This window comes from Peromyscus leucopus, chromosome 9 (genome assembly GCF_004664715.2).
Source record: "Peromyscus leucopus breed LL Stock chromosome 9, UCI_PerLeu_2.1, whole genome shotgun sequence".
Taxonomy (NCBI): Eukaryota; Metazoa; Chordata; class Mammalia; order Rodentia; family Cricetidae; genus Peromyscus; species Peromyscus leucopus.
Window position 1 is genome coordinate 2,966,258 of NC_051070.1, and position 13,261 is coordinate 2,979,518.

Sequence of the window (13,261 nt, forward strand, 5' to 3'; positions counted from 1 at the left end):
AAAAAAAAAAAAATTACGTTTTCCCCCTTCTAAGTGTCATGTGCTATTTATTGGGAGATCATCTTCGATCTAGATACTAGTTAATGCATACATTGTTTGTGAAGATTTATCAAGCTATATACTTAAGATGAATGTTCTTTTTTTTTAAGTTATCTCAAGTAGTTAGCTAGGTAACAGGCAGATTTTAAGTCATCTCCCTGCAGTGACCAGCTTTATACGTACTTACGGAATTCAAGTACTTGTCTGTTCATTGTTTTCTGGTCCAAGTGTAATGTGTCTACAAAGCCTATGCATAAGTTCAACTGTGTAAGTTCTATGTCCACGACTGTTTTCTGAAATCACTTTTTTGTCTGTTTTATCAGATGCACATGTAAAGAATCATGAGTTTTGAGCAAATATTTTACCAAATGTCATTGACCACAGAAGTATTTTTAAATATTTATAGTCACCTCCCTCATGTCCTAAAAAGTGTAAATGCCAAAGTAGTTTAGAAAGGGAAGGTCAGCACTCCAGCAACAGGACCGTACAGCAGGGCCAGAGGTCACATTTTCTGTAGCTAAAAATGGTACTCAATAACGTGACCTGGGAACGGGGACCCTCCGTGGAAAGGCCAGTGGAGGGTGGGGCCTGACAGGTGGACCTGTCTAAAGGGTAAAGCCTGCAGCGCTGTTGGACAGAAACCTTCGAGTTTTTATAAAAATGGCCAACCATCTTACACAGCAATGGACCCCGTGACCAAATGAAGACATGATGTTCCTGCTGGGGCCCCCCTGGATAACAAAGTCGAGGCCAAAGGAAGTTGGCTCTCCTTTCCTATGGGTGTCCCAGTGGCTGCGTGCCCTGAGGCTTCCTGCGGCCATGCTTCTCACCATCCTCCTGTAGTGTGTCGCACATAGTACCAGCAGCTGTCTTTGTCTGTTTGAAATCGGGTATCCTGTCACATGTCAGACAGTCTGTGTGCTGTCTTCACACGAACTTCATTCTCACACAGCCTAACACAGAGGCCACCACATTCGGTCACCACGGGAAAGCCAGCTGTCCTTCGCTGGGGCCCCTCCCTCCCCATAGCCGCCGTGAAATCACCTGGCCCAGTTCTGAGACTGCTACAGTCCCACACGTGAAGGGCCAGAGCTTCACGCTGACAGCTCTCCCTGCTTGCTTCCTAAGCCCGTGTCCCAGGATCTAGCCTCTCTCTCCTTGTTCCTACGTTGTGTGGTATCGTACAGGGAACTCTAGTTGACTGTCGGGGCGTTGGCAGGGTCCTGGGTCACTCACCACACTGCAGAATGTTCCTAATCTTTGGTTTCCAGCACAGCTCAGCTAAGTCAGTGAGACCGTTGGCCGATGGCTGCCTGTACAATCCCATGACGAGGTTTTCCTTTTAGTTTCAATGGCTGTAGGAGCCGGGACGGTGACTCATCAGGAAAGTGCTTGCTGTACAGCTGAGGTCAGATAGCCAGACCCACACCTGTAACCCCAGCTCTGAGGAGGCAGAGACAAGAAGGCCCCTGGCTCACCGTCTAGGAGACCTAGCCTAATCAGTGGGCTACAGGGTCAGTGAGAGAATCTGCCTCAAAGTAATCATAGTAGTAATAATAATAATAATGTAGACAGGGATAGAGCTCTGATGCTGACCTCTGGTACACACACACACACACACACACACACACACACATACACACACACACACACACACACACACACACACACACACAAACACAGAACACTTCACTTCTGTATGTTTTCAGTTCTCACTGAATTCACCAGGTTGACTTGTTCAGTACAATGTAGCACAAATTCCAGTGTCTGAAATCCTGTGTGAAAGAACTTTGATGTGGGTTTGGAGACCTGGGCTCTGGTGTTTTGCATGTTGGTTGCTCAAACCTGAGCAGGTCTTTACATTCCCTCCACTGGTTCCCTCTCACATAAAATGAAGGATGGCGTACATGATGGGATCAAGCAGTGTACCTGATGTGACTCAGTTATGATTTTTTCTTGGCCTTTATGTACTAGAAGTCGGGGATCATGAGTGACTCAGTTAAAGAGCACTCCGAGTGTGTGGCAGCTGACACAAGGAAATGGTAGTGGTCCTTTTTCTTCTAATCAAGGCTTGTTCTTTCCCCAGGTCAACGCTGGTCCACTAGCATATGCCCGGGCCTTCCTCGATGACACCAACACGAAGAGATACCCTGACAACAAGGTGAAGCTGCTGAAGGAAGTTTTCAGGTAGAGTACCCTGAAGTTTCTCTTCACGGGAACCATTCATCCCTCTGTGGTGCTCAGCGTTCCCACGGAGACCATTCATCACTCTGTGGTGTTCAGCGTTCCCACGTAGACCATTCATCCCTCTGTGGTGCTCAGCTTTCCCACGGAAATCATTCATCCCTCTGTGGTGCTCAGCGTTCCCACGGAGACCATTCATCCCTCTGTGGTGCTCAGCTTTCCCACGGAAATCATTCATCCCTCTGTGATGGTCAGCGTTCCCACGGAGACCATTCATCCCTCTGTGATGGTCAGCTTTCTGTTACTATAACACAGCTGAGATGATTCACTTATAAACAGAAAGGGTTGGCTTGGGCTCACGGTGTCCGATGTTGTTTGGGGCCTGTGGTGAGGGGTGGGCAGTGAAGACGCTGTAGTACCCAGGAAGCCAAAGAGAATGAGGAAGGGTCCTGAGCCCCACGACCCCTCATAGGCAATGTCACTAACAGCCTAGAGACTTCCCACTAGGTACCACCTCCAAGAGCTCCATCACCCACCAATGGCACTGTCTTGGGGAACCACACATAACAATGGGCATTTGAGGGTGCTACAGAACAAAACCATAGCGCCGCTCTGGTTCAGGAGGGTACATGCCCTTATCCCCTCTCACCTCACTCAGGCAATTTGTGGAGGCTTGTGGTCAAGCCCTAGCAGTGAATGAACGTCTGATTAAAGAAGACCAGCTGGAGTACCAGGAAGAGATGAAGGCCAACTACAGGGAAATGGCCAAGGAGCTCTCCGACATCATGCGTGAGCAGGTCAGTACCAAGCTGGCTTGGGCACCTGGTGAGGAATGCATTTGTTGGGGTCTGAAATACTCCTAATAGTAAGTTAAGCCTCCCAGTATGCTGGAATTATAATTCCTAGAAAAATGTACCATACCATACCCCTGCTACACGACCCCAGATTGTTTAGAGAAACAAGCAGAGTACCCAGCCACATGGAACCCTGTCAGAGAGGGCAGCATTCTGCGCTGCCTGCACCGAGGAAGGCAGAGAAACCACATTCATGCTTTCAACTTTCCCTGATAGAACAGGGCTGACCAGCCTGGTGTTATTATCTGTTGCCTTAGAAGTCTTTTGTCATTTTTTTAAAAAAGTGGAATTGTTCCAGCTGTCCTGGGCACCCCAGGAGATCGCACATGGCTCCTTCCTCCATGATCCTTGTCTTCCCAAATCTCTTGAGTTTTCTGTCCTTCCCATGTGAAATCTCCATGTGGTCCCTGCATGTGTCAGGACAGGCGCATCCAGCCAGGGTGTCAAGCAAATGTCCTAGGGCAATGGGCACATTAATCCAAGTCACTGTTCCCATCACATTAGCTCCTGGATCTTACCCTGTCTGTCTCCTGTGTTATTGTCTCTAGTCTTGCAGGATAGTTACACCTGTCCCCCAAATATCTCTCTCTCTCTCTCTCTCTCTCTCTCTCTCTCTCTCTCTCTCTCACACACACACACACACACACACACACACACACACACAGCACACACTCTTCCAAATTCATGGTCTCTTATTCTTTAATTGTTATTGTTACATACATACATATAAATTTGTAAATCCAACCTGCAGAGTCCATTTGCTGTTGCTTGTGTGTGTGTTCAGGGCTGACTGCTTGGGATTGGATAACCTATCGGGCTCATCCCTGGAGAAGACAGAGTCTCTCTTTCTCAGCAGCAATTAACTGCCTGTAGCTCTCCACCTGAGAGTGGGATCTTGTAGACCGCCCCCACCCACCCCATCCACATCAGAATGTCGGTTGGTGGTGCCATTCCTCAGGTCTTGCTTAGGCAGCCACGTTGTTGAGATCTGGGGGCAGCCTCCCTTTCACACACAGAAGACGCCATCCTGCAGCAGAAACCCTCGTCTTCTGGCGCTTACAGCATTTCCAGTCCTCTTCTGAGGTGTCTCCTGAGCCCTGGGTGTGGGGTTGTGTGGCAGAAGTGTTAGTTAGGGCTGTGCGGTCTATACTGTGGAGAGCTGACTTGATCATTTGAGCTTTAATGTCCTTGTTGTTGTTTTTCTCTCCTCCATGCTGCACATGCTCAGCTGGGATGGTAATACCACTTTTAATTTTATTTTTCTGATAAGCTGCCTGACATAAATTGAGTCACCTAGGTTCTGACCGAATTTGGGCAATTGTGGACTTTGGATAGTGCATGTACAGTGGAAAGCAATTCTCTTCCAAACATTTTTAAAAGTAGGGGGGAAAGTGAAACAATTAAATTATCAATGTGTGAATAATTAAGCACAAGGAGAGGGGGCTCATGGGAACAAACAATTGGAGAAAACTTGTGATCTTTTCCTTGGAACCTCCAGATCCCTGGTGGATGGGCGCCAGCACTCAGGACGAGGAAGGACAGAAGTAGAGAGGATTATGGGCTGAATCGATTAAGCCCCTAGATCGAGCACATAGTAACTGCAGTGGTTTGCTGTGCACTGCCCCTTAATTTTCCCATTGTCTCAGCATCTGTGAAGATTAAACCCTTTTGAGCCCATGCATAGAAAGAACTGTGACCTGGCATGGTGGCTTTGGTGTTCCAGAGGATCCTCTGCATGGGTCTTCTGAGCCTCCACGAAGCTAGAGAGAAATCATACACCCAGATCCTTTTCTATTCTTATTTGCCATGAAGAGGCACTTAAGTCTGTAAGACCTGAGAAAAGGAGGCCAGGAAGAAACGCAGATAATCCAAATTCACTTACAGAGGTTTTTTTTCCAAGGGTTTGTGTGTAGTTCATGTCTCAATGGAGTTGGAAGGTAGACCACAAGTTACCTAAGATCTGGCGAGTCTAGAAGGCTCCCATTCCTTAACTTGTAAAGGAAACAAAGCACATTCTTTCTGTCGTTCTCCTTACAATCCCAGTGTGAAGGTGGCCATGTATTAGATAAGCTAAAACCATCTATGCAAACTGGCAAAGGCCAGGCCTGGCTGTGTGCACCGTCATGCCGAATGGCAGCTGGATGCCAGCCGTGTGTGTCACCTCAGCGCTGAGTGGCTGGCTGCCGGAGCTTTGCACTTTGATTATCTTGTCTTTCTGTGCCTCAAGATTTGCCCCCTGGAGGAGAAGACAAGCGTCCTACCAAACTCCCTGCACATCTTCAACGCCATCAGTGGGACGCCCACGAGCACAGTGGTTCAAGGGTTGACCAGCTCGTCCTCGGTTGTGTGATTTTACCTCATGAACCACGTGTAGGGACATGCTTTGTCATGTGCGAACTCAGGATGACTTCCAGAGCTAATCACTGGTGTGGCCAAGCACAGGAAGAAGCCATGGGGAACCGGATCGAGAGGGAGCCTGGACTGTGATATTTAGTAGCAGATTTATAGGAGTTGGGGGAAGGTGCACATATTTTTTAAATCTCACTGGCAATATTTAGTTTTCCTCATGTCTTAACAGGAGTATGTGGTGGACACTCTTAAGCTGTAGTTCAGTTTTATTCTTTTTACAGCATAGTATTAACTGACCTAAAGGAAAAAGGAAACTGTCGGAGGACATTTTTAGCAGACGCAACAAGCACTGGAACTGAGGCTTGGGACTAAGCTAGAAAAAGTCTTGAAAATATTTTTTTCCTGTGGCACATTCGGGTTGAGTACAAGAGCTATTTTTGTGTCTAGTTTTTGATGACTGAAGGGAATTGACTGTTGTAACTTTTGTACTAGTGAACGGGGAGACGTGGAGCCTTTGTATTCAAGCCTTGTGTTGCAAACGTGAGAGCTTGAGAAGCTGTCTGTGAGCCTCAGCCTAGTCGGGCCGCGCAGAACCAGAGGCCTGCCCTAACAAACTCCGCACTGAAGCCCGGCGCATACAGTTTGTTAGTGCGGCCTTCTGCTGTGCACATGCCCTCGCATTTCTACGTTTTTAATACACCCACTTCCGAGTGTTCCCGGTGAGCCGTTTGTGCTGTTCTCCGTGGGGGTAAACACATTGGACGTAACTGTTTATTCTTGTACATAAGACGTGCAATATGGAGATGTATACAGTCTTTGCTACATATTAGGTTTATAAACTGTTAAAAAGAATTTTCATCCTTTTGCCAAAATGGTGGAGTATGTGATTGGTAAACCCTGAATCCTGTGGTGAGTTGGGATAATTTAAAATTTTCACCATGTTATATTTTCTTTGAAGACTTTAATTCAGTAATTTTATATTTGGAAAAATAAAGATTTTAATTTAACTGGAATCACTGCCCTGCTGTAATTAAATATCCTGTACCCCAACTGTATTAAAAATAACATTGCTGACTTTCTGGTAATAAACACTGGATATTTGTTGTCTGGTAATCCTAAAAAAGGGAAGGGTGTTTGGGGGTAAAAAATAACATTATCAAAACTTTCTCTAAAATAAAAGAAGACAGTGGATGGACACAATAAGGTGGATGGAGTGTTGGTAGCTGTTGAAGCTGTGGTTGAGTGTATGGAAATCTTAACACCACTTCTCTGCTTTCTGGAAGTTTCCATGATACAAATTTCAAAAGGTGGAGCTAGGAGTTTAGGAGCAGAGGACTTGGCGAATGCTAACGGGAGGCACTCGAGTCTGGGTTCCTCTCTTCAGCTATGACAAAGCTTTATCATCTCCCCGACTTGCTTCTGAGTGAGCACTCCGGTGTACACTCACCAGTCGCCTCTCCCAGGGATGCTCAGGCAACTGCGCTGGAACGGCCCACCCCCGTGCCCCACATGGCCACGAGCACTGGGCAGGGTCATAAGGATGGGTCACACGGCAGGGGTGCTGGCCCTGCCTCTGGCTGCCCAGTGGCCCAGAGGGTGGGTCGGTTCATTGTCAGTGCTGTGCAGTTGCCGCAAGGAGAAGGAACTTTCTACACGGGTTACAAGAGTGGGCTGTTTACTTGAAGGTCAGGGAGACTGTCTTTTCCATGCCATTTAAGGAAAGACAGCTGTGACATGGCAGCCCTTGAACACCAGTAAGCAAGGAATACGTTGGGTCTGATGGCAGAGGGCATGGAGATGCCCAGAGTCACTGACATCCTCGCCCTGTGTTATGAGCCTCAACTCAGACATCATCACAGCTGGGTTTAAAGCTTTGTCGCGGAGTTGGATTTACTGGTCATAAACACCTCATTTAGGAGTCATAAAATTCAAGTCATCACATGGTAAGATAAATAAAAGTCTAGAAAGAGTCCTTGGAAGATAGACTAAGTTTGGAAGGTGGCCAGCCCTCACTTACTGTACAGCAGGAGAGAAAGGGCCTTCTCTCTGATGGACATGCTAAAGATGGACACCGTAAGACAGCCGAGGAAAAGCCAGAGGCTTGCAGGTGTGGAAAAGGAGTCACCTTCACTGAGTAAACAGAGGGGCAAGGGACAGTGGCGTAAGGAGAGTCCTGTTGGCTGATGGGATGTTTCATAGAGTTCATAGAAAATGTGAATGTCCGTGTCAGACAATACCCTAGGACTGCTGAGAGGCACGGGGTGCTGGTGCTGACCTGCAAGTCTGCCCGTCTGAGCTCAGTTCCTCAGAACCCATAGAAAGGTAAAAAGAGAGCCAGCTCCACAAAGTTCTCCCACCTCCACCACATACGGTGACACATGTGCCCACACACATAGAATATAGCGATTTTTTTAAATTATAAATTAAAGTAGTAGTTTGTTTGGAAAAACTATAGCTGGTTACCAGTAGATTTTTAGAGTTATTTTACATAGATTATACATTATAGCCAGAAGTTTTCCTGTGTCCCGCAGCCACTTGGTCCCAAGTAAATACACAGAGGTTTATATTAATTACAAACTGTTTGGTCTAAGGCTCAGGCTTCTTGCTAGCTAGCTCTTACATCTTAAATTAATCCATTTCTATTAATCTATGTATTGCCACGTGGCCGTGGCATTACCGGTCTGCTGGCATATTGTTGATCCTTGGGTGGCAGGTTGGCGTCTCCTCCAACTCTGCCTTCCTTCTCCCTGTATCTCTCTTGGATTTCCCACCTGGCGCTTATCCTGCCCTACCATAGACCAAAACAGCTTCTTTATTAACCAATAGCAGCAACATATATTCACAGCATACAGAAAGACCATCCCACAGCAGTATATATTTTTTTTAATTGATGGGAAAGAGTACATGACAAAATTTGCCATTTTTGACCATTCACCTGTACAGGTCAGTGATAGGACATTCACACAACCATCCCTGTCATCTATCTACACATCCTTGTCATCCTTCCAAACAGAAACTGTCACCCATGGAACAATAACTTCTTAGTTCCCCTTTGAGAAGATTGTTTCTGAAGTAACTGTAGAATTAAAACTCTAGTTAGGTCCTTGTTAGGGATACTAGCTACCTGGGAATTAAGTAGTGTACATAAATGAGTGTACACAGGTTTCTGCATGGAAAGCAGCTGCAAGAGTAGCCAGGCCATGCTGAAAGAGAACTTACAAGTAACCAAAAAATAACCACAGTGAGTAATGGTTTACTCACGTGACGTCTCCTAAACATAGAGACACTGACTTCTGCCAGAGGTGATGGCTCATGCCTGTAATCTCCATAATTAAGAGGCAGAAGCTGGGAGACAGTGAGTTTGAGGCTAAACTGACTTACACAGGCTCTGTCAAAAACAATTATTTGATTTCCTTAGTAAGGAATCATTTATGCAAATGTGATCATCAACACCAAAGGCTGTTGTAGAGCTAAAAAATTAGTAGCTACAGAGTGGTCTAGAAGTTCAACTCATATACCAAAAGTCCACACACATGTAATGTATATAATCTGAGTCAGATGTGTGATGCCATCACCACTATCAGGTAATAAACCTAATCTGCCCAAGGTTTCCAAAAGTCCCTTTGCATCATTTTTTTTTCTTTTGGTGCTGGAGGTGGCATTGGGCCTGGTTGGTACATGCTGGGCAAGTACTCCGTCGGTAAGCTGTGTCTTCAACCTGTTTGTGTGTTTATTTTTTAGGGTAAGAATACTTCACAGGAGTTCTGCCCTCTTAACTTTTTGAGATCACAGCATCGTGTTAAGCACAGGCCAGCTCTTTGTTACCTATGAGGGCAGAGAGAAGAATGCCACAGGGAATAGGGCTGTAAACACACATGGCCAGTGTGGCTTTTGTTTTAGCTGGTTAGTTACTTTTTTAATTAATTTATCAATTTATTTATTTTACATTAAGACCACAGCCTCCTCTCCCTCCTCTCCTCTCCTCTCCCTTCCTCTCTGCAATCCCCCTCAGTCCACCCCTCCTCCATAATTGCTCAGAAAGCAACAGGCCTCCCATGGGCATCAGCAAAGCATGGCTTGTCAAGCTGCCATAAGACCAAGTACCTCCCCCTGTATTCAGGCTGGGCAAGGCAATCCAGCATGAGGATCAGGTTCCCTAGAGCCAGTCAAAGCACCAGGGATAGTCCCTGCTCCCCTTGCTGGGAGTCCCACATATAGACCAAGCTACACAACTGTCACATATATACAGAGGGCCTAGGTTCGTCCCATGCAGGCTCCCTGGTTGTTGGCTCAGACTCTGAGTGCCCATGAGCCAGGCTAAAGATTTCTATGGGTTTTCCTGTGATGTTCCTGACCCCCCTGTTTCCTACAATCCCTCCTCCCTCTCCTTAGCAGGACTCCCCAGCTCAGCCCAATGTTTAGCTGTGGGTCTCTGAATCTGCCCCCATCAGTCACAGATGAAGGTTCTCTGCTGACAAGCTGGGTAGTCACTAATCTGATCACGGGATGATCAGGCTATTCGTCCATTGCTGCTGGGAGTCTTGGCTGGGGCCGTCCTTGTAGACTTGTGGAAGTTGCATCAGGCTTCATGAAGAAATGGCCTTTTACTAAGGAAATGACCTTCCAGTCATTTCTTTCAGCACTGTTCCCCTCCATTCACCCTGCAACCCTGCCCCTCAAGTCCCCATGCCCACCTGCCTCCAGTCCACCCAGGAGATCTGCTCTCTTTCCCCTTCCCAGGGAGATCCATGCATCCTGCCTCGGGGCCCCCCATTGTTACCGTACCCTCTCTGGGTCTGTGGATTGTAGCATGGTTATCCTTCACTTTACAGTTAATATCCGCTTAGAGTGAGTACACACCATGTTTGTCTTTCTGGGTCTGGGTTAGCTCACTCAGGGTGATTTTTTTTCTAGTTCCTTTTATTTGCCTTCAAATTTCCTGATGTCATTGTTTTTAATGGCTGAGTGATACTCCATCGTGTAAATGTACCACATTTTCTTTATCCATTCTGTTGAAGGGCATCTAGGTTATTTCCAGGTTCTGGCTATTACAAATAAAACTGCTGTGAACATAGTTGAGCAAGTGTCCTTGTGGTGCAGTTGAGCTTCCTTTGGGTATATAAGTTATGGTATATGTATATTTTATAGTTTGATTTTAGAGCTAGCTTTCCATATCTGATTTCTTCATCCACAAATTGAGCCAAAAAATGAGAAAAAGTGCTTCCATTATCAAAATGTATAAACTTATCTAATAAATATCTCATGCATGTGATAGTTAACTTTGATTGCCAACTTGATTGGATTGAGGGACACCTGGGAAGTAGTGAGGTACAGAAACGGAGGGGAAGACCACATGAATGTGGACAGCACCGTCCGTCTGCAGGACGCAGATGGAACAAATGCGGAAAAGAGGAAGAATCCCGCCAGCGCAGACAAGCCTGCATGCTGCTCCTGGCATGAGGTGAGTGGTTCCTCCAAGCTCTCCCACCACGATGATCTACTCACGTCAGGTCCACAGACCGTGGAGCCATCGGAACCGTGACTGACAAACTCTGAAAGTGTGAGCTGAAATCGTTCCCGTCAAGGAGTTTTTCTCAGGTATTTCTCACTACAGTTTAGCTAGCACAGAAAGACAGTAATGAGGAGGACTGATCACCACGGCAAAGCCGATGGCATAGTTCAGATGCCGTTGGGACTGGTTCACAGGAAGAAGCTAGAAAAGCCAACCAGACAGAGCTTGCTGTAAGCAGAGCTTAGTGGGCGATTCTGACGCAAGCTCTGGAGAGCAGGATGCTCAGGGACCATGTACGGTAAAGACCGCCCCCATGAATTGGGACAGGAACAAGGTCTCTCAGGAACTGAGCTACCCTACTAAGAACTTGTCTCCATTTCCTCCATTCCCTGAGACACTGAGTTTAAAGGTGAGAGAATAACCTAGCTGAGGAAGCTTCAAGGTGATCCAGTATTTTAATGGTAGCATAGGTAATGCAAGCTGCGTTTAGCCAGCCTTAAAGTGAGAAGCAGAACCGGAAGACCTGGGAGAAAAGGCAGTTTTGTCAGGAACAGGAGTTTGTTTAAAGCTGTGGGTCTGGAGGGTGTGTTCGCTAGGAGATTACGGCTGCTAGGGGAAGCCAGGCACTTGCACTGGAACAACAGAGATGCCTTGGGTCATCTGGAACCCTCGTAAGACCTCCCTCTTACGGTCTGGATATGAAATGCCCCCCCCAAAAGATTGAAATGTTGAAGGTTTGGTCCCCAGGTGATGGATCCAGTCACACCGAGAGGATAGGGTCCGGGGGACTTTGACATCCTCAATGGGGTAATCCAGTGATGGATTCATAAAGGAGGTAGGGCCTGGTTGAAGGGCGGAGGTCACTGGGGCATGTGTTTGAAGGGAACTGTCCCTGATAGCTCTCTGCCTCCCTTCCCTTTCCATTCCTCCCTCCCCGGGCCTCTTCTCTGTCCTCTTCCCAGTCTCCTCTCTCCTAAGGCAAGCCTCTCTGCTCCACCACAGACCCTGCTGTGGTGTTCAGTCCTGATACACTCAGGCTCGGCAGTAAAGGAAGATGTGACTGTGGTCTGAAACTTGAACCTGGGCCAGAATAAATCTCCATTAAATTGTTCTCTCTGGCATTTTGTCACAGAAGCAATAAAAGGAAAACACCCACCTTTGCAACTTCAATAGCGTAAATGTGTAAAGTCCTTTGAAGGACTTCTCCTTAGGGAGCAAATACCTCACACACCTAGGAATTGTTCTTCCAAGATTCATGATGCTGGCTTTTGCAGGCAAGCAGAATGCATGAGTTCCCAGGGCTGGGCGGCGGGTGGCGCACACCTTTAATCCCAGCACTCGGGAGGCAGAAGCAGGCAGATCTTTGAGTTCGAGGTCAGCTTGGTCTACAGAGCAAGATCCAGGACAGACATCAAAAACTACATGGAGGCTGGGCGGTGGTGGCGCACGCCTTTAATCCCAGCACTCGGGAGGCAGAGCCAGGCGGATCGCTGTGAGTTCGAGGCCAGCCTGGGCTACCAAGTGAGCTCCAGGAAAGGCGCAAAACTACGCAGAGAAACCCTGTCTCGAAAAAAACAAAAAAACAAACAAAAAAAAAAAACTACATGGAGAAACCCTGTCTCAAAAAAAAAAAAAAAAAAATTCCTAGGACATGGAGGCTTCTATCAAGATTATGAAGGAAAGCCTGGAAGGCCAGGCGTCACATGACAGCCAGAATCGGCAGGCAATTCCCTGGAAGCTAACGTGAAGCTTTGAGAACAAACTGAATAGGTGGTGGAGAAGCCAGGGAATTAGAGGCATTGGGCACATGAAACAGCTCCAAGATAAGCCCTGAGAGGAGAGAGGTCATGTGGGCTTTAGCTGAGTCCTTTGTTGCTCATATCAGGCCATGACATGCTCTAGATGGTAGACATGGGACTGTGAGATTTAATGTTTGCCCCACTGTTTTTTTTTTTAATCTTATTGTTTTGTTTGTTTTTGCCTGCTTTGGTGTAATCCTTAGCATTTTCCTATTCCATTTGGAATGAGAATGCTTGTGTCGAGGGTTCACAGCTAAGAGTCTGCCTGGAGTCTCTGAGGAGGCTTTTACTCAGACCTTTGAGCAGTGCTGACTGTGATACTTTGAGGGAGGAGTTGATGCATTCCAGTTGTGTGCAGTAGAACAATATAATAGTAGGCAGGACCATGTCTTTATCTGGAGAGTATGATTTCAAGTGTTCTCAAGATGACAAGGGGTGGATTTGGGATGAGCACTCTCCATCTGCACCTTGGTTGGATTGAGATACCCCAAGATTAGTAAAGCACATTCTGGGTGGCCTGTGGG

At 46.8% G+C, this 13,261-nt stretch overlaps 1 protein-coding gene across 27 annotated transcripts in view; it reads left to right on the forward strand.

Annotated features, from left to right (window-relative positions):
* The window catches only part of Dock9 (dedicator of cytokinesis 9), a 269,995-nt gene extending 263,369 nt beyond the window's left edge, over positions 1–6,626 (forward strand). For 17 of the 27 annotated variants that reach the window (XM_037208305.1, XM_028868260.2, XM_028868248.2 and 14 more), the window contains 3 exons: positions 2,126–2,226; positions 2,882–3,020; positions 5,305–6,626. In XM_037208305.1, the coding sequence (XP_037064200.1) occupies positions 2,126–2,226; positions 2,882–3,020; positions 5,305–5,427 (363 nt within the window). In that variant the 3' untranslated portion in view covers positions 5,428–6,626. Of the gene's footprint in view, positions 1–2,125; positions 2,227–2,881; positions 3,021–4,305; positions 4,314–4,575; positions 4,765–5,304 lie in introns of those variants that run through there. The other 10 variants (XM_028868244.1, XM_037208304.1, XM_037208308.1 and 7 more) reach the window with 4 other exon arrangements.
* The last annotated feature ends 6,635 nt before the right edge of the window (positions 6,627–13,261 follow it).